At 30.9% G+C, this 26,148-nt stretch overlaps 2 protein-coding genes and 1 non-coding gene across 8 annotated transcripts in view; 2 read left to right on the forward strand and 1 right to left on the reverse strand.

The window, feature by feature from the left end:
- LOC125059451 (prestin) overlaps positions 1 to 26,148 on the reverse strand; it is a 26,309-nt gene continuing 161 nt past the window's right edge. The window contains exons 1-18 of one of the 4 annotated variants that reach the window (XM_047663887.1): positions 24,899 to 25,083; positions 18,349 to 18,430; positions 14,382 to 14,482; positions 13,308 to 13,469; positions 13,045 to 13,190; positions 12,832 to 12,889; positions 12,164 to 12,240; positions 11,400 to 11,564; positions 10,268 to 10,372; positions 9,378 to 9,511; positions 8,610 to 8,772; positions 7,221 to 7,301; positions 6,285 to 6,448; positions 5,368 to 5,448; positions 4,752 to 4,875; positions 3,329 to 3,505; positions 2,874 to 3,000; positions 1 to 1,309 (exon numbers count right to left, since the gene is read on the reverse strand). In XM_047663887.1, the coding sequence (XP_047519843.1) occupies positions 1,164 to 1,309; positions 2,874 to 3,000; positions 3,329 to 3,505; positions 4,752 to 4,875; positions 5,368 to 5,448; positions 6,285 to 6,448; positions 7,221 to 7,301; positions 8,610 to 8,772; positions 9,378 to 9,511; positions 10,268 to 10,372; positions 11,400 to 11,564; positions 12,164 to 12,240; positions 12,832 to 12,889; positions 13,045 to 13,190; positions 13,308 to 13,469; positions 14,382 to 14,482; positions 18,349 to 18,404 (2,067 nt within the window). In that variant the 5' untranslated portion in view covers positions 18,405 to 18,430; positions 24,899 to 25,083 and the 3' untranslated portion in view covers positions 1 to 1,163. Of the gene's footprint in view, positions 1,310 to 2,873; positions 3,001 to 3,328; positions 3,506 to 4,751; positions 4,876 to 5,367; positions 5,449 to 6,284; positions 6,449 to 7,220; positions 7,302 to 8,609; positions 8,773 to 9,377; positions 9,512 to 10,267; positions 10,373 to 11,399; positions 11,565 to 12,163; positions 12,241 to 12,831; positions 12,890 to 13,044; positions 13,191 to 13,307; positions 13,470 to 14,381; positions 14,483 to 15,644; positions 16,177 to 18,348; positions 18,431 to 20,041; positions 20,103 to 24,898; positions 25,084 to 26,148 lie in introns of those variants that run through there. The other 3 variants (XM_047663893.1, XM_047663885.1, XM_047663888.1) reach the window with 3 other exon arrangements.
- Trnav-aac lies at positions 1,881 to 1,953 on the forward strand. The gene has a single exon. It is a non-coding gene; the product is annotated as a tRNA-Val (tRNA).
- LOC125059487 (mitochondrial fission process protein 1) overlaps positions 17,178 to 26,148 on the forward strand; it is a 13,148-nt gene continuing 4,177 nt past the window's right edge. Inside the window, exons 1-2 of one of the 3 annotated variants that reach the window (XM_047663906.1) lie at positions 17,178 to 17,364; positions 22,779 to 22,797. In XM_047663906.1, coding sequence (XP_047519862.1) covers positions 17,332 to 17,364; positions 22,779 to 22,797 — 52 coding nt within the window. In that variant the 5' untranslated portion in view covers positions 17,178 to 17,331. Of the gene's footprint in view, positions 17,365 to 22,778; positions 22,798 to 25,326; positions 25,948 to 26,148 lie in introns of those variants that run through there. The other 2 variants (XM_047663916.1, XM_047663923.1) reach the window with 2 other exon arrangements.

Genomic DNA, 26,148 nt, shown 5'->3' on the forward strand with positions numbered 1-26,148 from the left:
CTATATGAATAAATGAATTTGATTTGATTTAAGAAATTTTATATAACAATTTCTTAAATCCAAGTGGATATTGTTATTCAAATTGCCCCCTTGAGGGCGTGGGCCCCACTTTGGGAAACACTGGTCTAGACTTATATTGGAATAAATCCATAATTCATTAACAGTTTGTTTGGCCAACATAAGTGTCAAGGCAATGATTTCTATATAAAGTCCGCCAATGCTCAACGACCTAATGTATATTGAATATGGGCCTAAGTCTCACAACCGTATCAGATAGATAGGTATAAAGCGATTATAGCTCTGTCTATCCGATAGCAGGGGTACACGAAAATTGGCAACAATTGCATATATCACCCATAGCCATAGTAGAATCATAAATATTTGTTAAAATCTAAAATACTCGTATATGGCAGCGTACATCTCGCGTGACGCACGAAAACAACACATTTTTATTTTTATAAATTTCCTAGGAAATTGTATTATTTTACGCCCACATTTTCGCAAATTGACAAACTTGCTGAACTCACGCGTAAAATAATAAGTAAGCGATAAATAACCAAACCTAGCCGTAGAATCTTACGAATGGATATCCGTTAGTTGATAGCTTCACCACAAGACGTCGCAAATTGAATTTTGAAAATGTGGGCGTACAATAATACAAATATTCTCTCGTTTAGAATCCTACGAAAGTTTATAAATTGCGGATTTTGTTCCGATGACATATATATAGGATTAACGAGACTTACCGCTAAGTACAATTTCCGTATGTCAAAAATTTATATTTATATATTTATTGTTTTAAGTCGCAAATATCGACTCTGATTTTAACCCTTAGTAACATTAAAATAAGGGTCCTATTTATAAACATACTTTGTAAAACGACACTTTATTATTTGAGTAATGAGATTGGGCAAAACATTGAATATCTAAGTGATGTATAACTTTAATAACGTTTACTAACCTGTATTAGAACGGCAGTAACTGTATACTAACTTGATAAACCATTTGTGATAAAATGTTACAAAGTATTGTGAATACAATAATGTTTATCACAAAATTAGCGGTAAAAAAATCCTATTTCAATATTAGTGGTGGAAAATTTTAAAAAATAGTGATAGAAATTCTATCACAGTAAGTAGTAAAGGACCAAAAAATTATGGTAATCACGTGGCAATGGTGATGGTGGGTTCCTTCTTGATCTCTAACATCTTGTAGTAGACGACGGCGTCGTGGACCGTCGGGAATGTCTCCACTTGCAATTGCTCTGACTCTAAAGAATTGTACTTCTCTATCATTTCTAGAACGGGACCTGGAAAAGAAAATATTACATTCTTAAAAATATTTCAAAAATAAATACAACAAGTGGTCGTGCAGGCAAAAACTACAACCCAAATTCACTTATCAATTCAAATTAATAATCTAAAACGTTACATATTTAGATTTTACTGCGGTTGGTTAAGACAAAAAACATATATGTATTACTTATTTATTTAAAAAGGAAAGAAACATATACAAATTATAGTCAATGTGTGGCCTCGATAATGTACTTATAACTACAAAGTTTACAAAGATAAATAATACAAAAATGACCTTAAATTATAAATAGCATAGCAAATGAACCTAAAGTAGTTTATCAGTTGAACATGATTTTTATTTATTTATTTGATCAATTTGATTATTTTCACTTGTAAGTATATTCGGTTATCATGTCATCAAAGGCATAAAGATGCCTTGTTTTAATGACTGGTGAATGATAAGAATAACAATAAATAAATTTGACAAAAATGAAGTATGTATAGTATATCAGAAACAAAATATAAAAACCTAATATTCCGAAGGTCTACTATAAACCCTTTTAAAAATTCGCATGATTCATTCAAGTTTCCGTGGTGTAGCGGTTATCACATCTGCCTAACACGCAGAAGGCCCCCGGTTCGATCCCGGGCGGAAACATTTTTTACTTTTTTATTTTGAATTATTTTAACATTTTTTTTTGTAAAATACATTATCAGCATGAAACGCTGTAAATTTTTACATTTTTACTTATATATTTAATAAAATTATTAACTTGATTTTTCCTACACAGCTGCAACCACTACACTTGCTCCATATTATGATTTAATAAGAATAAAACACAAATGTAGTTGGCATTGCGAAATAAGAGCATTTACATTATAGTGAGAACAACACGTATTACACTACAGGAGAATAATTAATATGACATTTGCATGCCTATTTTTATATGGCTGATTGTGCGGTTTATTTTTATAATTAATCAATCGGAAGTACGGAACGTTCGTTGCAATAAAACGATGAATGATTATTATTATTAATCACGGATGGAAATACAAATTTTATTTTAGCTTAGAAATTCAAGAGATTCATGCATCTTCCTCGCAATCGCGTAGCCCGCAATCTCGCAGCACACAACTCCCTAGGCGAATCTTTGTATCTAAGAAGTCGCATAGGTCGGCCAACAATAATGTCACCGCATACAATATTACGACGCATATCACGAATTCTATAAAATACTAGCTGACCCGGCAAACGTCGTTTTGCCATGTATATTATTAGGAAACATTTTTTAGTTCAATAAAAATAACTATCTACTATAATAAAAAAATAGGGGCTGATCGTAGAGAGGTAAAAATTAGGGGTTGTATGTATTTTTGTACGCTGTATCATAACAAATAAAAACAAAACAAATTGTCTAAAATTTAATTTTTTATCCCTATATGAAAGATAGATAGTAGCCGATTCTCAGACTTACATATGCATAAAAGATTTCATAAGGATCGGTAGAGCCGTTTCGGAGGAGTATGGGAACGAACATTGTGACACGAGAATTTTATATATTAGAAGATTTATCTTACCGTTAGCGCCAGCTAAGAGTACGGTGATGTGACTGCTGACGAGTTCTTGCTGAGCGGAGAGAAGGCTTTTGATCCCCGGCGCGTCAACATAAGATAGTGCAGTCGCGTCTATTATTACACAGTTTATCTGAAACGATTAATTTTCTATATAAAATTAAATATTTTCAATTTTTTTGAAATGTTTATATTTTTTTCAATAATAAGTTAAAGCAGGTTTTGTTTTACTTTAAAATAAAACTACAAGTGAATTAGGTATTTTTGCGCTTGCGCACATCATCATCCACTAAAATAAATTCGTTTATTGAATTTCGATTTATTCTTTTTAGAAGTTTACGTACATGTTAGGGATATGGTGTTTTAACTAGATAAACAAAAGACTGATTTAAATTTTCATTCTTTTAAACTTGATAGAATTATGACTATATAAAATAGGTTGAAATATGTTAAAGTTTTACCTTTCTGCCAAGCGTTGAGTCCCAATCGTATGACTCACTCTTGTTAGTGAGGTTCCCTTCGTCTGTCTCCTTCAAGTAGCCAATTTTCCTGAACAGTGTGGCTCTAAAGAGGTTCTTACTTGCAAAGTTGAGTCCACCACAGTAGTGGAATATTTTTACCCCGGGAAGTTCATCCGCCTGAAAAACAGAGATTAGATTTTAGATAAAAACAGTATACATATTTACATTTTGAAATAATCGAACGACTTTATGTGCATAAAATAATAAAATAAAATATGTTTATTATGGAACATAAGATACATGTATCACTTATTCCACGTCATTAAATTTGAATTATTAATAAAGCAGCACGCTTATTTTTAAATCAAGATATAAACGTCATGAAACTAATATAAAATAAATGAATACTTAAGGATAATACAACAAAAATAGTTTTTAGTAGTTTCATGGATTTCTATTTTATTTTCGATTGGTTAATGTAGCGCTAGTGAGGGGTACCGGGTTCGATTCCCGGTTCGAGGGCAAGTTTTAATTTAATTTAAATTTGTTCTCGGCCTTTGGGAGGGTTATGCGGTACCCGGACGAGTGTCTAAACCGTACATGGAAGACATAGTCGAATTTCTAAGGCAAAAAGCACGAATTATAAAAATCTTATACTTAACGCTGGCTAATGCACAAGCCGTGCCAGAGCCATAAAAAAAAATGTAGCACTACTAAGCAACTACATCTGACATTTGTCAAATCAGCATAAACATGACAACGTCAAAACAAACAAAAAATATGTGAAATAATTTCTTAAAAATGCGTTTCTTCGGCAACAAAACATATCCATACAACGTAAAATATGAAGTGGGAATTTTCGATATTGCAAAATGGTGGTGCACGTTATATTTCAATATTCTGATCATGTGCTGTGTGCAGTTCTTCATACTATCATTGAAGACTGAGAGAGAAATAGAAGATATGGTGGAGGTCGTTGTTCTGCCAACACAAGCGTAAACGTGACGAAACTATTTCATAGAATTATCGTCTGATTTCGTTAATATGGAGAAATTTCATAAAATATAGTCAGAATGATCAATAAATGCAACTAATATTTTAAGTAAATTATAGTTTTCTTGTGATTATTAACATACCGTAACGTGATATCCTCGATTAGTAAATTATTCACGTAAAAATGACTGTTCCTACTTTTTTGTCCATTTATGATCTAAATCCTTGTTTTCTCAATTTGTTATGAAAAGAACTCAACTTGGTAAGTTGGTATTCCAGTTACTACACACGTATTATTAAACCTTAAATGCTCAACATCTCGTAATTCTAAATCCAACCCGTAATTTTAATAGATTTTTTTTAAATAACCAATATAATGTTACATTAGCATTTTATTTATAAGCAATTCCTGTTTTAGAACAATACTCACCGCACGGTACCGTTTGATATCGAGGTAGAGGTCTGTATCAAGAACTCTTCCTAATAAGCAGGTATACGGTCGCTGAGATCGCACGAACAAAGCTCCCACTGAGGCTAGAAGACCCGCACCAAGCCTATATACCGTAAATATCTTTACTCAAAACTGTTATACCATCCAAATAAAGTTAACATTTCAATAACTTTCTGAAAGCTTTAACATTAATTATATATTTTCATTTTATACAATCGGTCAAATGTCATATTCAACTGATGTCAACTGCAGAGCACGGCTCTTCAAATAAAGAGTGAAGAAATTAAATAATATTATAGTATGTGCGCTGTAGCATTTTGCGGGTGACAGTTTCAATAACGTTTCGTTTCACTCTCCGCGATTTACAAATTATGACTTAGTATTTCAGCTGTAATACATTCGTAATATATTAAATAAATAATAAATGTAGTAACGAAATTTAACCCAGCCAGAATGTAGTACAGATAAAGCAAATTGAAAGAAAAATTAAGCAACTGTCATCCGCACCATGCTACACCGCACATGGTATAAATAAATTGATCCAAGCAAAGTTAAAATAGTGAAGTGGTTTATTAATAAAAATTTAAATGTTTACCCGATATCAATGTCTATGAGGACAGTTGTCAAAAATGTAGCAAGCCACACTAATGCGTCAAGTTTACTTAGTCGCCAGAATCTGAAAGTCACACGAAGTTCATTAAAAATGGAAAACAATTGCTTTATAGAAAAAAAATCATGTGTCCATTGTCCAATTCACACGTGGTAGAAGTGAAACCATCAAAAACAAAGTTTTTATAATTAAAATATGTAAATTAAACTTTTTCTCTATCTAAATGTAGGATTTTTTCTTTAAAGAAAAATATATTTTAATGTTAAATTTTTATTTATAACTTTAATATCAATCTTTAATTTGGTAAAAACTAAAATAATAAAAGTTTGAAATAAAGTCACAAGATCCAACGTGGGAGAAAATGAGATAGGAAGCATTATACAGTGTATAAACTTTTAATTAAGTGTAGTACGAAGTTTTCACTTCAAAAAGTTTCTATAACTAATGATTTGTAAATAAAATTGATAAATAATCTAATTTTATAATTAAACTACTTACTTGACTTACTTATTTAATTTTCATCAAATCTGTTTTTTTATTTCAGAAAATGTTCAAATACACACAAATTTAAAGTTTATACACTGTATAATGCCTCCTATCTCACTCTCTCTCACGCCAAATCCTATTAATTTATGTGTCTGTCTCTTTTTACTGTCGCTTTTTCCGTTGCATCCGGTTTGAAATCACAACGATTCTAAAGAAGTTGCACTTCAATAATCGTTGTTAAATACTCGCTATGGATATTTAGGTTTTAATTGGGATTATTAACAAGATTTGAATTTAAAAATATTAATTTCACTTGATTTATATTTAGGCTGGGCTTATTACAGACTATAAATTATTTATTTACTTAGATTATGAGATGCTAGAGGTAAAATATTTTAATAGATAAAAGTACTAACTTGGCGAGTTCTGTGACTTGCATGAACATGCCTTTGAGCGAGACAGCGATGATGGAAGCCAGGACGCAGCGTGGCAGCAGCTCGAAGAAAGGCCCAACCCATAGAAGTACGCACAGAATTAACGCCCCACTCACTACTGACGTTATACCAGTCTTACCACCCGCCTGCATAAAAAAACATCTGTGATATTGTTGGAATTGAATAATATCTGAGAATGGTTGGTTTAGGCTTCTAAGCACAAATTTAATAGATCAGTTTTACTGTGTGACAGCAGTTTTAACTTTATAGGGGTTCAGTGACCCCACATTGTAAGTACGGTTAGTTCTCTTAAGTGATTTGAGTTTATTAGAGAAAGTAAATTAAAATAATTATCTTCTATCGTCATTATTACAATAAACATGTAATCGGAATTGAAAATCAATTGTACAGTTTTAATTACGAAAAAATTTATAATATTATTGAATTTTGATGAGGTGTCAAACATAATCTTTTAAATTGGCTCTTCTTTGACTAGACTATTTAAATTATTGTTCACATTTCTATTCTCTAAGTTACTAGAAGTCATATCGAGACGATTTGATTCCAATTTAGTTTATATGGATCCTACGATTTAGCAGTTTTTGAGATATTCAGGAATTATTGTATTAATATCTATTTGTAAAAAATAAATTATACCCAACTTAAAACGACCCCGTTTTAAGTTGGGTATAAGTTTTTTATGCGTATTTAATTTTATTATACATAAGCGGTTGCATATGTCAGGTCAAGAACGCGCTTAAAATCAATTCTAACTAAAGAGCGGGCAAAAGTATGTAGAAATTCATTATTAACATGCTGTATTTAAAATCTTATGAGTACGATTAATGACGATAAATTCTCTAATAAAAGCTTGATATTACTATGCTGAAAACAAATGTAATATAAAATATTTCACACCTGGTACTGTATGTATGACCGTGACAAACTGGCACACATTGGAGCGCACGTAAAGAACGCACCGAACATGTTACTCGCTCCCTGTAATGAACAAACATTTTAACAATTAAATGTGTATATTGTCACTGTAGAATGAAAACCTCGTATGTCAAAAAATATTTATTTTTTATTCTCAGACTCTTATGGCATTTAACTGGTTTAATCATGAAGTAAGGACTTAATTCCTTTTTACCACCTAAAACTATGGACAAAAACACATATAAATATATTTACGAACATCGACGAAATTGAACTTTTTTTTCGTTTCCCGTAATGTTTGGTTCCCTGGACATACGAGGTTATCATTCTTCAGCGACGATATGATAACATCAACATAGATTGGACCACAACATATCTAAAATAAACTTATTAGGTACTCATTTTGAGAGTTAAAACACATCACACATGTTAAAATGAGGACAATCAGATACTTTTAAATATATGTGTATATCCTTTCTATAACATAATAGAAGGATATACACGTGTGACAATGACAGGAGAGCTTAAGAAGCAACAGCGCTAACCAGATCCATGCAACTTAATCACAATCGAGTAGCAATATCACAGCACACAACTCACAAGGGGACTCTTTGCATTGAAGAGGTCGCATGGGTCCGCCAAGCATACGCGAATACACAATGTAAATACATTATTATGTAGGAATAAAGAAAATAATAATATAGCAAATAATTAACATAGTAAGGTTTCAGAACGACTCAGCGAAAAGGAGCTGCAGAAAATGTCTAAAAATTAGTCTTAGACTCAAAAGTGGCTGAAAAAATATGGCTCCCGTCATTCAATGAATAGGATATTACTCCGTTTACGATATAATGATTATTTTCTTGAAACATGAGCCAAAATGTTGGTATGCAGATGTAATACAAACCTACATTCACCAAGATTGGGCATGCAAATACACGATAAAGAGACGAATAATTATAAATGTTTTCTTTATTCATGTCAAAAAACATTTGTGTCAATTAATAAATTTGCTATTAAAATCACTTAGCCACTTAGCACTTATAAAAGTCATATCTATACTAATATTATAAAGAGGAAAGGTTTGATTTTTTGTTTGTTTGAAATGAATAGGCTCCGAAACTACTGGACCGATTTCAAAAATTCTTTCACCGTTGGCAAGCTACATTATTCCCGAGTGACATAGGCTATGTTTTATTTAAAAAAAAATCACATAAGCTACAATTTAATAATTTTAATTAATAAATAACCACCAAAAAAGCATGGTGTTTGGTGTTCTCCTGCCTTTTCTCTTGAATAGTTTACTACTATGTAATATAACAAAAATCTTAGCCACAGCAACGCTTGGCCGAGTCTACTAGTTTTACATACCAGCGCTAACAGTTCTTGATTAGCATCAACTTCATATTTCTCCTTGGCTGCGAATATCAGTGACATAGACATGGATATCGTGTAAGTGACCATTGTTATTGTGAACGCGTCTAAAGCTATATCTGGGAGGAGCTGCATTGGTGGTACTTCTGGTACTGGGAGACTGAAAATTTGAGAACATATCTTTTAAAAAATCTTTCACCAAAATCTAATTAACTAATTGGCACTAACAACCGATACTTATGACGATAGAACCAAATATTTCGATGGAGGAGGTTTATAAAACGTGACAATTCAATATCGGAATTCTAGCAAACGAAATTCCAAATTATATTACATTTAAAGATAAAAGATCAATTTACATTCATCAAAACAATCAATTTACATTCGACAACAAACGAATTAACAAACAAATATGGTGGCGCGGGGCATATTCCGTTCAACCAATCAGCGCGCGGGGTGCGATCCGTTTCACAATTTGACGGTTTCACTTCGATAGATTACAATCTACCGAATAATAATAATACGTTAAATTGTAAGCAGTACGCTGAGGTTCACAATCTCGCGAGATAGATTACAATCTAACGGTGTTTACAATTTTACGTTAACATATACATTAATTGATAGAAGTTAAAAAGGTACCAAGTTTAATAAAGGTGAATTAAATTTAAAAAATGCCTGTAAATAGGCTTTGAAGTATAATTAAGTTAAACTAACCAGTGTCAATGAATATTATTCTCATAAAAAACGAAAACGTATAAAACTCACCCAGTAGGTATAGTACCAACTAATGAAAGACCGTAGTTAGTTTTAAGATCAACGAATTTAGACACTAGAGTGCCTATAACTATCGCCAGTAACTCTATGGGCACCGGCACCCTGCTTCGCTTGCTGACCCAAGGCTGAAATAGTAAAAATTTAATTTTACAAAGTAGTCCCTTGACAGACAAACCACAAAATATCTTAACAATAAAGGGTCTGTTTCACAATGTACGGATAAGTTCTACATAAATTCCAAATTAGCTATTTATTACTTATTGGTAGGATAAACACTATTGTTGCGTTTCACGACTGTCAGATTGCGCTATTTGTCACATAAAGTCCATCATAAGTTATGAGTCCGATGAAGTTTCACATAGCACAATTTATCTTCCAAATAATTTATGTGTTGCATAGCTATTTGGTACTTTATCCATACATTGTGAAACAGACCCTAAGACTCATTCACTTGTTTTCCAGAAAAAACTTTCTGATTCTTAGAAAGTCTATAAATATATATATATATATATATATATATATATATATATATCTATAAAGGAATGTGGCGCTTTTTTGTTTATGCAACTTTATACTATGTGCGCTGTATAATGGTGCGGGTGACAGTTGCTTAATTTTTCTTTCAATTTGAATTTATTTGTAGACTAGAACATTCCGGCTGGGTCAAATTTAAGTTACTACAGTTATTAATGATTTAATATACTAAGAATGCCGTACAGCTGAAATATTAATTCAAAATTTGTAAATCGCGGCAGCTTTCAAGAGTGAAATGAAACGTTAATGAAACTGTCACCCTCACCATGCTATAGAGCACATAGTATAGTAAAATTAAATCCGACATTAGAGTACAAAATTTTAATAATATAACGTATATTGTATACCTTAAGTAATTCATTATTGAGTGATATGACGAGACATGTGATGAACGAGATTATTAGCGCAGCCCAATTCAAATTCGACATGTTTTTGAACACTTCTATGACAGTCTGGAAGGAAAAATATTTCGTTGGTTCAAATAATTAAATTAAACCATCTTTGTTTATTTTAACCATCTAAAACTATTGCTGAGATAAAATATTATTTACAATTTAAGTGTAAATAAAACACACACTATCTTTATAAATTATAACTTACTTTACTTATTTAAAGTAAGTTAAAGATTTTTTTATTTTTGGCAAATTGTTTTTTTCGTCACCACATCATAATAATACTGACACTGTACCAGCCAAGAGTGTACATTGCTCACTCAGGCCTTTTTATAGTTTTATAAGCGTAGCGATCATATAAAATCTAAATCGTCGGAGTTACGCCCTAGTATAGCGAGGCGCAGGCACTCTCTTCAGTATTTACTTTACATTCATTTAGCATTAAATTATTTTTAATAAAAATACACACATTTGTATTTTGGTTTAAAAAATCAATGTGCTTAAAGACTACAATCATCCATCTCTTTAAATAATAAAATCTGGCTTGATGGCTATTCGAAAGCACTAAATTGTCTAAGGAAATCAAATCATACATATTTGACCATCAAGACTTGGAACATCTAAACTTGCCTAATATAATCCATTCTTTATACATTTTAAAAATAAAAAATATTGTTAATTAATGCATTGGAGTCAATTAACTTTATTTATTTAAATTTGCGACCCTTTGCGCGCTACTGCGATATTTGCGCTGCTTATCGATGTTATCGCGGAGGCCGTACATTCACGTTTAATATCTTAGTAAATTAATGTAGGAAAAATACCGTTATTTTCATGAGGTATTTATTTTTTTATAAATATTGGTCTTAAATAGCACATAAGAACAGAGTGTCTCCCCTTTAATAGAGACTGTAAGTAGTGTTATTGGACACTTTCTTATGTAAAAATAGATTAGGTTAGACTTAAATTACTGTGTCATGATGTCTTAGTAAAGACACATGTACATAAAAAAAAAATATTGGTAGGACTCAAATGAAACTTAACTGTAGGTTTTTAAGTATGTACAATGTACATGGCGTTAACTTACCAAGACGACTTTATAGTTGCTTCCTAGTTTAGGCAGTCTTATCCCGAAGAGGTCCTTGACTTGTGAAGCTAACACGTGTAAGGATGCAGCTGTTGTAAATCCAGAGACCAGAGGCTCTGAGAGTAACGTTGACACCGCTCCAAGACGTAGTACCCACATCATTATCTATAACATGACGATTGGGTCTAAGAGGAAGATTCAGGGTCACTACGCTGAACACGACTTCTTTTTGGACACTAAGATTATAATCGAGACTGAGGGTAGAATTCAGTAGCACGGACGTATTAGATATAAGAAAGTTATAATTCAGAAGAGTTTACAATAAGTTTATTCTCTAAATTTTACCCTTATAGCCGTACTCAGACACAGAGACAATAAAAAAGCATTAATTTACAACAAAAATCAGTGGCGACCAAAACTATAACCCTCTTAGGTCTGGGCCTCAGATTTTATAAACTTTTTTGTGATAATTTATTTTTTCTAATAGGCAAGTTGGTGAACAGCTATTCTGTGCTTAACAAACGCCGTTGACTTTTTGTGTCTAAGGCTTGCCGGTTTCCTCACGATGCTTTCTTTCACCGTACGAACGAGTGTTTAATGTGTTGATAGACAGAAACGCCAATGGGACACCGCCGGAGATCGCACCTACGGCATGATGCGAGTCGCACATTGAAACCAGTGGTCTGCTACAGTAAATTGACTTCTGTGTCACACAGAAGACAGTTTTCAAAGATTATTGTGGTAGAACATTTTAAGTTACTCACCTGTATTAATCCAACAGCGAATGTGAGTGTACTAAGCACCTGTACATGTGAGTACTGCGATGTCATTTGTAACGTCGCTAAAAAAGGAATTTTCTATAAGACTAAATTCTGTATTCTGTTTACCTTTCACCTTAGAATACACTTTTAATCCCTTATTTGTTTATTTAGTTATAAAGCATTAGACGATTAAAGGTGTATTATAAATGACTATTTATCGTGAAATGAGAATTATTTTGTAGAAAAACAGTTTAGAAGCCGGTTTTACATTTCAATTTTAATACATACTCGAGTATATGATTTCCGTTGCATTATATCTATGAAGATATTATAAAGAGGATATTATGTATCTTTGTAACGAAAAAACGAATGAAGAGATTTCAATCATTTTTTCACGATAACTGTGCTATTATTGCTTATTTTATATTTCCAAAATATAAAAAAAAAATACAAATTGATAAATAAACTTTGCGATAATTCTAATACATAGCTTGATCAAATACAATTCGATACAATTGGAATAGTTTACTAATGGTATTTTGATTCTAAATTTATTATCATATTTAATAACGTAAACGGATTTTACATGTCTAGTGCTAGTTTGTATTACAGATGGTATAGATTAATAATAATAAATTACTAAAATATCGTATAATTATATTATAAATTACCTTCAGCAATATCTGTCCCATTTATTGGGACTTCATGTGCTCCGTGCTCGGTTACAACCTGAAATAGCAAATCTTTGAAAAGGAATTCATATAAATGATTATACAGAAAACATTTTGTATTGATCTTTCTCAATAAATTCCAAAAAAAATATACAAAAGTATAATGTATGAACTAGGATGTGCTATTGGTAAAAATCTTTTTATATAATTTACCTTTCCAGCCATTAAGCAAGCTACAGCAAAAGTTCCCATCGACACATGGGGCGAAGTTCCGAACACAACATATACAAGAACGGGAAAGAATGCCATGTAAAGCCCTATGATTGGTGGCACCTGAGCTAACAGCGCATACGCCATTCCTGAAAGTTACATTTTCTATTAAGTATTTTTGTTAAAAAAATAGTCTACCTCAATAAATGGACTGTCCAATACAAAAACAGTTTTTCAATTCCGTTTGATGTTTGGGATATCTTTACCTTGTGGTATGTGCATAACAGCTGTGGTGGCGCCGGCGACCAAATCGCCAATCAGATCTGTCTTCGGTTTGTAAGCAGGTAGCCATTTTATGATTGGCAACGAATTAAATAGACAGTCCCCAAAACCGCAACTCTGGACCGCTTTTTTGGCCGAATAGCTCACTAAAATTAACAAAATATGTTACGCAAGTATATGTTAACGTAAAATTGTAAACACCGTTAGATTGTAATCTATCTCGCGAGATTATAAACTGTCGAAAGATTGTGAACCTCAGCTTACTGCTTACAATTTAACGTATTATTATTCGGTAAATTGTACTACACTAACTTAGTTATCATTCAAACTTCTTTGGTCAATTACAGATTAATTTTACTTTCCAACAATTTCATATAACTACCGAATAATAATACGTTAAATTGTAAGCAGTTCCTTAAGGTTCACAATCTTTCGACAGTTTATAATCTAGCGAGATAGATTACAATCTAACGGTGTTTACAATTTTACGGTGACATATACATAACATTATAGTAAGGTTTCCGCATGTGGGGCGGAAAAAGATTTGTATTTCTTTGACTTGTTTATGTATTAAAAAGACCACGAGCCTTTTAATAATCGATTTCTCAGGAATACATAGGCGAATATATGAGAACATTATTTACATAACTCCAGTGATATAAACATTGTAAAAAATTCGTTAAAAAGTTTCATTCACATAATAGGTTGTTACAGAATCTGAATCTCATTTCGTTTATTAACCAAGCATTTATAATTTTTTAATTGAGAACTTTCTTGCATAAACAAACATTTTTTTTAAGTTCCTAAATCGAAATATAAATAATTATTAGAAAGCGGCCTTATCGGCTTACAAGCGATCTCTTTTTGGCAATCAATTAAAATATTCAGTAAAGATAACAAGAATATTGTAAAGTCCAAGAGGAACGAAACTTTAAATAACAGACAATTTACAATAAATTAAAACTACAATAGGTTACTCCCGTATGAAAATCCAATATGTTTTTGAGATGTCTTGGAGTCTTACGCTAAGGAATGTTCTCGTAACCTAACAAACTTACGAGGCTTTTCAGGCAAATGATAGTCAGCATCCTTATTAAGTACATCCTGGTGGTAGACGCGTCTTATCACGTTGAACTGCTGACTGGACGGCGTCTGAGGCCTGGAACAAAGAAAAGTAGGTTTTTACTTTTTTCGAGAAGTTAAAACACTAGTTGAGCATGACGTACAGACCCGAGCTCAAGAGCAAAAAAGGTCTATGGCGAGAGAACGTTGAGATATTTGCTACCGCGGCTACTAGCCTAATAAATGCACCACACTGTCAGCTTAACATAAAGCAACATGAAAAACAAGTTGAAGAATTATTTCATTTGTCGCGCTCCTGCCAACTGCTATTGTTACATTAATACAAACCACAGTGGTTTTCAAAAATAATATTTAGATTGTATTATTCTGTGTTGTATTAAAAAAAAGAGCCATATTTAAAAATATAAAAGTACGTATAGATCTTAATTAGATAATTAATACTTTGTCTTAAACGAATAGCAAAGTAAACCGAGATTTATAATGAAAATACCTAAGAAGCTATGAAATATAATACGATTAGATAACGACAGATTTGAGACATAGTGAAGAATTTTTTGCTTCCGATTTTATCTATAATAAACATATATTCAAATCATTACTAAATGGCGTAACTGTTAGACAGTAATGAGCGACTCTGATATGGTTTCATAACATAAAATAAATCCGACTTATTAAGTACAGTAAATTTGACTCTTTTCATCTCAGCATAAAAACACTTAGACAGGAAAGACGAAACAGTACAAAGTTCAATTATTATGAATAAGGGTAGTAGGTTCATCATTTCGAAGGTTGGCGATCAACATGGCTACTTTAATTTTGGATGCCGCGCTTCTGAATAATAACTTGGTGCTTTGACCAAACCACTGCTTACGGTGCTTTAATTAATTAATAAAGTATTAATTTCAACAATTTCATTTAGAATTTCCTAATTACAATTGGAGGGTGTGAAACCCAATACTATTTGGTTTGATAACCCGATATAAAACGTCAATATACTAATTGTCGTCACTGTTTATTTTCGGGTGATGTAGGTAATTTGAAACCTTCGATTATTACATAAACCCCACAATTTTATAGGTCATTTAATTGCTGGTAGAAGCTGGTATTATATCTGTAATTTACCCAGATAAATTTATTCAACACGAATTATTTAATCGAAGCACTATTTTACCTAGTATCTGTGTTGAAATACACTGCACCAATTGTTTGATGAAATTAATTTATCTCAAAAATATTACCGGTCATCACCATCGATTTCCTCGTCTCGTAACAAAGGAATGTCTTCATCATTATCACGTGTACGTCTTTGGAAATCGTTTTCGAACAATAACAACGTCTTTTTCAAACGCATTTTAAGATACAATTATCTGGGCCCATGTTATTTAGACCTTTACCGATCGATATGTTCTGATAAAATTAATTGGGGCGGCCAATTACTGAATAATATATAGGCTTCGGTAATTTCCACTTATAACTGCACTTGTTATTTTTCCATAAACTGTTACATATGTTCTAAAGAAGCGTTCAGGCTTATAAACTTTGCATCAGAATACAACATACAATGTCACTATGGCTCGCTTTTTTATATCTACCCGTATTTTCGTTAATTAAATGTTTCAATTTAAACACATAAGTAAACATTTCTACTACATATTTTGTTCAAGACACCACAGTATGCATTCAAAGACTGAGTAATAACGCGTTTAATCGTTATTTAATTATGTAAAATCGATTTTTAATTATAGAAAACGACTGACCACGCTACTAAATTACAATAAAACTGAGGTTATTTCGCGAAGTTCTGACATGCATGAGCGACCAACTCTTGGTCAATATTTCGCGAATTTAAACAAAAAATATGCAATACTATTTTAGGAGTAAAAGCAGCGTAGTTAGAGGACAACTAAAGTGTTTTCATTACTATCAAGAAAATTATCAGTAATGAAACTTCTGCAATCGTCTTTCTGATGGTTATTCGTTGGAAGCTCTAATAAGCTATAAGATCAAGAAAGAACAGACGTATTTGGCACCAAACTTCGACGTGAGTCAAATATTCGTATTTCACGACCGCGTTGGTTGAAAAATTAAGTATGTAAATTGCTCATAATAGATTTGTTATGTTAACATTATATCCAATCAATTTTATGTTATATCCAATCAATTATAACGTTTAGTGTGTTGATAAACTAATTATTTGTCGCTAAGCTTGGCGCGTGTTTCAATTGACAGTTCGTGTAAATTGTGAGGGTCATCCTAATTTTTTTCTCGTGACAAGTATATTATACATTATTATACAAATAATATAGCAACATATATTATAATAATATTAACCGGGTGTGAACATTGAATCTACGTATTTAAAAAAAATTAAGTTATTAGAAAAAGTAATACATACTTACAAACTTTTTTATTTTAATTTTTTGTCGATTTATTGCTAATTTTGAAAACAAAGTTTACAAATACATATGGCAGCTCGCAGCCATAATTGTATCATTGAAATCAAGGGAGAAGTTTAATTAACAATTAATAATTTATAATTTAATTTAACAATTAATACTTTATAATGCCGCTCACCAGTTAAAAATTTCCAGCAAAATGGCACTATAGAAGGTACAATAATTGTTTGGTCAAAGATTGCGTAGCTGTGTCATTGAGATTATATGTATTTAAATTTTGAACCAAAGGCACATCACCCCACATCTACCTTATCACTACAATGGTCATGTGATGTTTTTAAAACATTAAAAGTTAATTAATCGAATGCTGACCTATATTGTCCACTTTCCTGGTGCATTTCCTTTGTTGAGATTATAGAGAACAGTGGTTTATATTATCTCAGAGAAGCTCTTAGAAGAAGAATTAAAAAAAGTTTGTACTGATGTGATTTAACTTGCGTTAAATGCTTTTAATGGTCTACTATGAAATATGGATCCCACTCGCTACCACATAGAAACTCTGGTAAGATTTTTTTTTAAACAAAGCTATAAACAATCTTTCGTTTTCACATTTAAAAAGAGGAAAATCAGGCTCAGGATTTTATGCCATTGCTGGTATACTTATAAATCATACGACAATAAGTTAGAAAAACAATGTTTATAGAAAAACAATAATTTATAAAACTTTTATAATTTTTTTTGAATTACTGCACAGTATTCAAAAGCTTCATAAACGTTTATAACGTTTCATAAATAATTTACTTCACGAGTTTCAACTTAGCTGTCAAGTGTTTAATTCAAAATTCTAAAACATAAAATATATAAGAAAATGATAAAAAAGATTTGACCGATAAGATGACATGTAGGAAACAAATTTTCTTTGTTTTATAGTAAAAATAAAAAAAGATTATAATCATGTTGCTTACTACAGTCTTTTTAATATTATTTTCATAAATATTATAAAATCTTGTCATTCAATTTAAATTAGATCCTATTTCAATTATTGGAATTACAAAAACATGCGCCTTGAATAAATAAATGCAATTCATCACAATGGACAATCGTCTAAATAAATTACGATTCCATGAATATTTATACATTCAATGATTATATAAAAGCTAGATATTTCTTGCTTACATTTTCAAACGTATTACTTTTTTTTTCTGGTTTAATCTTTTATAGTATTAAGTATGACGAAGATAAAATAATGCTTTATTTGTAGGTAATTTTAGTATATTTCGGATATTTTACCCAAGAACATTTAGCTAACTTATCTTTTATTTTTTTATACAGTAAATCATATGTAAAATATCTCCAGAATATAAATAAATACACACACGATATTGTCATTAAAATGAAAAATAGTAGAAGTATTTAATACAATTGCGTATAATCTGTTTAGTAAATAAATTTGTGATTCAAGACAAAACACAATCTACTTTAAGATTCATGATTAAGAATTAGCAGGAAATATTTAAAAAATGATGGAAAAAAAGAAAATGCTCACCATCCACTTGGGTTCAGCTTTTCTTTTTCCGGTTCCCTTTCCTTGCCGTTTCCCATGGCTACCGTCTGATACTACACTAGCACTAGAATAACACTTCACGTTAACACATTATCTAATTTTCATCTTGTGATTTTTACGCGGATTACAATTTTATCTTGATTAGTGTCGTAGCTTTCATTTATGCAAGTTGTGTGGATTATGTGTGTATACATATGGTTCAAGTGATATACCTTGATTAATAGAATATGCTACACGAATATATTATGTATTATTGTACATAGCGCAGAGATATAATAATATACAGTGGAGTGTATCAAAAATGAGACTAATAAAGCTTTATAAGTCTCATTTAGGGGTGAAAATTGTCGTTAAATTTAAATACTTTTCAGTGTTTTTTGGTATAAGAATATAAATTGCAATTGAATACTTTATTTATTTATATATACTTCGTTCGTCGTAAAAAACTGGTTACATGGCTCATTAGGCAAGGGGAGGTCTCATCGCTAACAAGCGATTGCTTCTAAGCAACCCAAATATGGAAAAATAAAAGTACCTACTGAGGGTGTATAAATAATTAACAAAAAAATATAAAATTACATGTAACACTAGAAATATACTAAAACATAACTAAACTAAAATAAAATAAAAAAGAATAATATTAATAGAAGAGTAAAAGTTATTTTTTTTTAATGACTCATAATTAATATATATAAGTAGGAGCTGGTCTGACATACTGATGAAACTTTCTAGGTATCTCGGCAAAAAACGATTGAAGTAGCGTCATACTTGAGTATCAAGTATTATCGATAAATTTAAATCCTTGACAATAAAGAGTCTGAAGGTGATGATAAGAAATCTTACTGACGTGCTAAAACATCTTGAAATGAGGATATCATTAAGGGAAGTTTCTAATACCTATAACAAATAATCTATCAAATGATATATATATATCATGAACGCGTGATCTTATGTAATTTAAAACATTGTATCATTAAATATAAGCGTGTATTGACTTTAGTCACCCTGATCATAACGATTGCGTAACTAAGTGATTTTGATAAGGGATATAAAGTCTCTAGAGTTATGACTACTTAGTTAAATCAAGATCAAATGAAAAAGCATTTAAAATTCATGTAAAATCGAAATATTGAAATTGATTGATTACCATGTATAGCAACAATACATTTTCCCCAATTTAGCGTTTGAAAAGCAGCTGGGTAAACAGAAAATGGCTTCGCTTTTGGCGGCAGCAAATAAAGGCTTGCGCGTCATTTTCTCTATTTGAGCACTTGAAGGCAAGTGAAGCTGTCAAACTGGGTTCAGATCTTCCTTGAAGGTAGACATTCGCTTTCGTTGCTCTACCAAAGAATGGTATAACAGCTGCTCGTGTCAAAAACGCTATATTGCTATCTATATAATTGAATTAGATAATCTCTAAAGACTTGACTTGTGAGACACTTGATATCATATTAAACAGCGTTGCTTGCGTCAACGCTATCAACAAATAAAAATATTTGTCAATATTTAAAATAAAAATTATTTATATTATATAATTATAAATACCGCCAAACATCGTCCGTTCAAATGATTAGCACAAAGGGATGAACACCTTATTGCCTATGTGCAGACGCAGAAATATGACCTATACCCAAATGGGGATAACGGGACTTAACAAATAATACAGAGTACTTACATAGTACGTGGTCAATTATTAAAAACAGGGCAACAAAAAGCAAAAAGCAGAATCACTAACGTCCAGGCGTTAACTGAGAAAATTAAATTTGGAATGAAAGTCTTATACAATGTCTAGTTTATCATTGTATTAGCTTAAACCCTGAAAGAATTCATGCAAATTTACTAAGACTTTACATTGTTTAACGTTTTATTAATCCAATGAGCTTTGTTGACTACGGAAGTACTTTTAAATGAACAAATACGAAATTGCTTACACTTTTAATCAAAGTACACTTAATTTAATCTGCTATTTACACTTTTATTAAACGAATCAATTGAATGCTTACTATGTATATATGCTAGTGGATATATCTTGGCTATTTTGAGAACGATTTGCAAAAGTCACAAGGTCAGTGGTAGAAATAAGTTTAAGCACGACTTATCTGCATTGATACACCGGAGAGATAGTTCGCGATTGCTTTCTGTATTTTGAACTTGTTGCTTGAACTTTGTAAAAATATTTACATTTCAGAGTATTTTTATTATGACTTTACTCATATACAACACCTTATCGCAAAGTACACTGGTTTATAGTAAAACAAAGCTGAAATTGTAAGTCTCTTGTTTGTCCTTATGTTAATCAAAGTAGCAGGAAAACGTTTAGTCTTTAGACTGCATTATAAATTCTTGCATTGCAATCTTTTCAAAGGAAAATATATCTATGTAAAATCGTAAAGTCCTTGATTTTTAATTTAAAAATACGTTCACGTTGATGGTATATTAACCTGAATATCGGAGCTAAAAAAACTAGCGTAACAGATTAGATTTTTTGGTATTGATTGTTTAGTAATTTCGATCATTACACAGTTCTGCGAAATTAATTTCTTCATAATTATCATTTGTTATAAATGTTTTTAAACTAATATAAAAAAGGAGTTATATTATATATACCATGTCAAATTTGGAAATTTAGATGACATAGCTTTTTCATCAAAAATGAAAATCACTTAAGAAATGTTTATGAAGTTTTATAATGTCTGAAGCTAATAAATATAATAACAACACACATTTCAACATAACTATTAATAAAAAGTAAAAACATAATATTTTAATAATAGCTCGGTTTTGTTGGTTTTCTTTTCGTTTATTTAAGTTTCTTTAAGTTTTCGCTTTATCCCCATCCAACAATAATCCGCCATCATAGTATCATCCCTACGACCTTTATACCTTCTTTTTATATCTTTAACATGTTGACGGAACTTCACACCATGTCCTTCGCTGTAGTCGCCCATATTTTGGGAAACAGACAATGCGTGATTAAAAAAAAATATATTTTGGAACTCATGTTACAGAATGTGTCTAAATACAAGCAAATTCACAAGTTACAGATTAGTTCAACTTAAGTGAAAAAAATGTGACGTGATATAATAAAATAAAGTTTATATTTGGTATATTATATTTTAGTTTTGATCATGAAACAGATTCTGAAATCTGAGGCCAAGACCTAAAGAGTTTGTAGCGCCACTGTTTTTTTATATTATAGTTTAACCTCTTACGTTTGATCTCCAATAATTAAAAAAAAGCAGACCTGTGTCTTACTTTGTCTTAGAGCTTATGTATTTGCCATACGCCTTGCTTACCAATGAAAATCCATTATAAATTTACAGAGGTGGTAATTAAAATAAAATGTACAACCATCTTTGAAATCCGTAAACCCTTTACACAATTGATCTTATACTCTTTATATTCAATGCTATCGCAAAGTTACTGGTAGTAAATGTAAATTTATGATTAATTTAACTTGACGATTCAAAAGTGTACTTGGTTACCCACTTGAATAAAGATATTTTGAGTTTGAGTTTGAAATCTGTGTATACATTAATTTACATATTAAAAAAGAATTAATTAATTATTTTATTATTATTATTAATTTAATATTGTGGGTATTTAAGCTAGTAAGGGATACTCTTCTTTAATAAAATCCCAGAGGCTCTTGTATCTCTGCCTTTTAATAAATTTAAGAAATGTATTAAAGAAAAGCTGTGTAAAAAGGCTTACTATAAAGTTAATGATGATCTAGTTTATAAAAGGGCCTGGGATTAGTGCTAGACAGGCTACTTCTAATTAATTTGCGACATTTATTTTAAAATAAGTGTTGTTTGATGATTTGCTATTTTAAAAGAGTACCGATTTTTACGCCGGCTTTTTCTCTCGGCCTACACCCTCTGTCTTTGCCGATGAGTAGGGAGGCCTACAGATTCAAATTTAATGACGTGGAATAATTGATACCTGTATCTTATGTTCCATAATAAACATATTTTATTTTATTTTTAGTATATTACGTTGTATAACACATCAAACACTAAGGACTTCTGCTAAATTATTGCGTTTACCGACCTCTGGGAATCTTGACATAGAGCTACATTGAACACAGGCCAGAGATGAATAAAGCCAGACCCACAGTTTATAAATAACTTTCCTTTATTTATCACTACACGAATCACTAGCAATCACATGACAAAAAGGCGACGCATTTTGCTTGACATCATATTATGCAGGATTGATATAACTGGCTGGCGTATCAATTGGCCTATACATCAATTCATTTTAAGTTCATTTATCACGTGAATTTATAATCTTTGACGCAGTAAATTATCTTTAATAATATAAACTTTTTAATTCCGAAATCTACTATTATAATGTGTCGAAATCCCCCAATGTGTGTTTCGTTTGACATATTTCTACTTTTGTTACAGATTTCGTCATTTTACGGGGGTGAGATTCAGAGTTGCCATTTGGCGCTAAGTATGATACGAATCTGGTAATACGATAATAAATAGCCAGCGTTTCAACCACGACCTTAGGATCACCTTAGCCAGTAGGCGAACACTAGTTTTGCATAAAGAACTTTAAATTATGTACTAAAGAGTTTTATACGCATGTTTTTATAAGAATACAAAATTTCCTTCCTTGAGATTTCTGATAAGTTAAATACCTTAACTGCACATTATACCTATTCATAGTATCCATACCTGACGTATAACGATTTGTCACGTTTCCGCGAATACCCAAGTACGCAAGTATATTTGCTATGTAAGCAATCATTTATTTGAATATAAGATCATTACGTCGCACTTTTAAGAATAATAAATACAACGCTGTGATTTTTTAGTTCATTAGCACGTAGGTTTTTGCTTGATTCTCAAGATGATCCGCAAGTTGTGTGAGCGATCTATCGATAGTTTTTTTGGGGTACAAACGGACTCTGTAATTATTGGCGTTTAAAAGATATGTAACATTATAATTTTTTATATGAATTGTTGCTACAAGTAATTTAAGAAATTATTTCTTTAATTTCGAAGGACGAATCATGGCAATATTACGCCATTTTTCATTTTCCTTAAGGTAACTGTTTACTGTTTAAGTAACTTAATTGAAGGCAATAAGGTGACGTACATGATATTACTATTGTTTTCAAAATAAAAGTCCTTATGAATATATATAATCGTGTATATATTCTAAAATATATTTTAATATTGCGATAGTATTGCCTAACTGCTAATGTCGTCGTAACATATTGCTTTATTCGCTGTAATAAAATACACAATGCATGAATAACACACTATTTATTAATAAGCAAAATGTTTTTATCATTAATTAAAATTATTGATTTTTCAATATAATGTTCGCAAAAAGTCTGTCGAGTCATTCTGTACTCTATAATCAAGTTCTGTATTTGGTGATTCCGAAGTTTTTAATATGATCATGGGGAAACCCTGGGCTCTTTTTGTGGGGTTTAATTATCACTTTAAACAGTAGTCAGTATCAGTGGACGATGAACGAAAATACATTATATTTTTAACATCAATTCACGCCAATTAATTTGAATTCTGCTTATATACTAAATCGCAAATATCTGCTTGTTTCATAAATACATAAAGCGTATGATTCTATTCAATAGTCCATAATGGAAGAGATAGCAGTGACCATATTTGCTCCCGTTATCTGGCGAATTTATTAAGCGTCGGTTTGATTTACTGCTACGTACTAACTGGTTACCTACTTCAATTATCCAAAAAGACATCATTATGAGTTTTAATAATTTAATACTACAATATTTGTATTATTTGTAATTACGTCCTTTGTCTGTAATAATGCTTTTGTCGAACAATGTTTGTTAGATCCGGTATTTGAGCTAATGTGAAAAGGTGTACGGCAAACATAACGTTTGAATTTGACGGGCCATAACAAATAGAAGAAATCGGAATCCAAATGAGATTTGGGTGCACGACAAAAAAACTAAAGTTCTGTTAAGCAAAAAATTCCGAAGACCTTTTGTGTCATGGGACGATGGGAAGTTTGAGATAAGTCATATACTGACGCTAATTTAAAAAAGAAATTAAAAAAAACTTCTATCGCTTTCGACAAATCAAGTAACTTTTTAGTGTTTACATAATAATTGGAAACTACTAAATGTATTATGCGAATATGTAAATTATAAGATTGTAAAATAATACGCCAATTTTTTTGACGAATATTAGTGATGGTTACCGTGTTAAAAAAAATAATTTAGGAAATCATGAGGTATCCTAATGTTATTAACACTATCAAAAATATAAAAATAAATAATTTAGCGTCACACCTCTGTTCATTCATTTTTAGGAATACGTAATAAATACCCATCTAAAATAAACACTAGGTAAATCTTGGCGCTGATCAATAATTTAGACGTACGTAATCGTGTTGCAATAAAAATTCATTAAACGAATGTTATGGGTAAAGTGACAGTGAAGGTTTTTGTAAGTACATTTGTATTATTGTAAGAAATTTTAATGAAATAGTAGGTAATGTTCTACAAATTATCGACACAACTTACGTTATATTTAGTGCACACTGGTCTTCGGCTATCACGTCTTGATTTACGAATCTCAATACAATTAATTGTTACTACAAAAGATTCAGTATGTGCGATTAATTTAAATAATGTATTTTATAAAAACATATTTTAAAAATATAGCGGTATATCACCCTCGACCATTATTTGAGAACTGATGATTTTGCTTTGACATGTTTTGACGTTTTACTAATCAATCCGTCATTTTGACACAAAAGGTCAGACAAACAGCTGATCAAAGGACTGCCTACTCAAATTTATTAAAACTCCCCTATATTAATTAAAAATAAATATGTATACTTTATCTCGCTTCAATATGCATATAGTAATAATAGCTTATTACATGTACATACAATACTTACATTTATTCCTGTATTAAAATACTTAATGTGTATAAAAACTGTATTTTCGAGTTAAGTACTGAGAACAATTTTATTTAGACAATTCAATGACATTGTTTTAGTTAAAGCAATATATATATATGTTTTATTGAATGACTAATAAATACTTGAAATGTTAAGTCGATGAATACGATCGAACTTTTTTGCAAAAATATGATAAAGTCCATTAAGTGGCAACTGCAATTTATCATTGTCAAGGGCAATAATAATATGACCATAGTGAATTTAAAATTGACAGTTAGCTAACACTTAACATCTGTCATTTGTCAGTCGTTTTCATTCATCAAAGCTGATGTACGTCTTATAAATTGATGTTGCAAATATTTTGCGGAATTATTTTAAAAAGATTTACCGGAAGGTAATTGGAATTTTCTATAAGGGAAACTGAAAGCTACTATAAAATTATCTATATTTTAGAAATATGTTTCTTCAAATTTAAAGTGTTTTATATTTTGGATGTAACTTTCTGCTTCCTGGGTTACCTAACATTCGTAAATATTTAAAAAAAAAAACTTTAGGCTAGCTAAAAAATCTACGGAATACAGACGTACTGATGAGTGTGTAACATTAGCTTCACAATGTCTAGTTGTGAAGTGGATTTATTTCGTGATACATGGGTTCGATACTTAGGTATGTCGAAAATGTAGTCATAGTTTTTTTGACTTTACAAACTCTTTTATTAAAGAGTTGTGTACAAATATTAATATCTAAATATAATTGTAGATTTGTTATAGTAAAATTATTTAGCTATTTTAATTTTTGTTAGTTACTTTTACAACTAATAAATGTTATACAAATTTGTAATATGTACATAATATAAAAATTAAAAAC

This window comes from Pieris napi, chromosome 2 (genome assembly GCF_905475465.1).
Source record: "Pieris napi chromosome 2, ilPieNapi1.2, whole genome shotgun sequence".
Lineage (NCBI taxonomy): Eukaryota > Metazoa > Arthropoda > Insecta > Lepidoptera > Pieridae > Pieris > Pieris napi.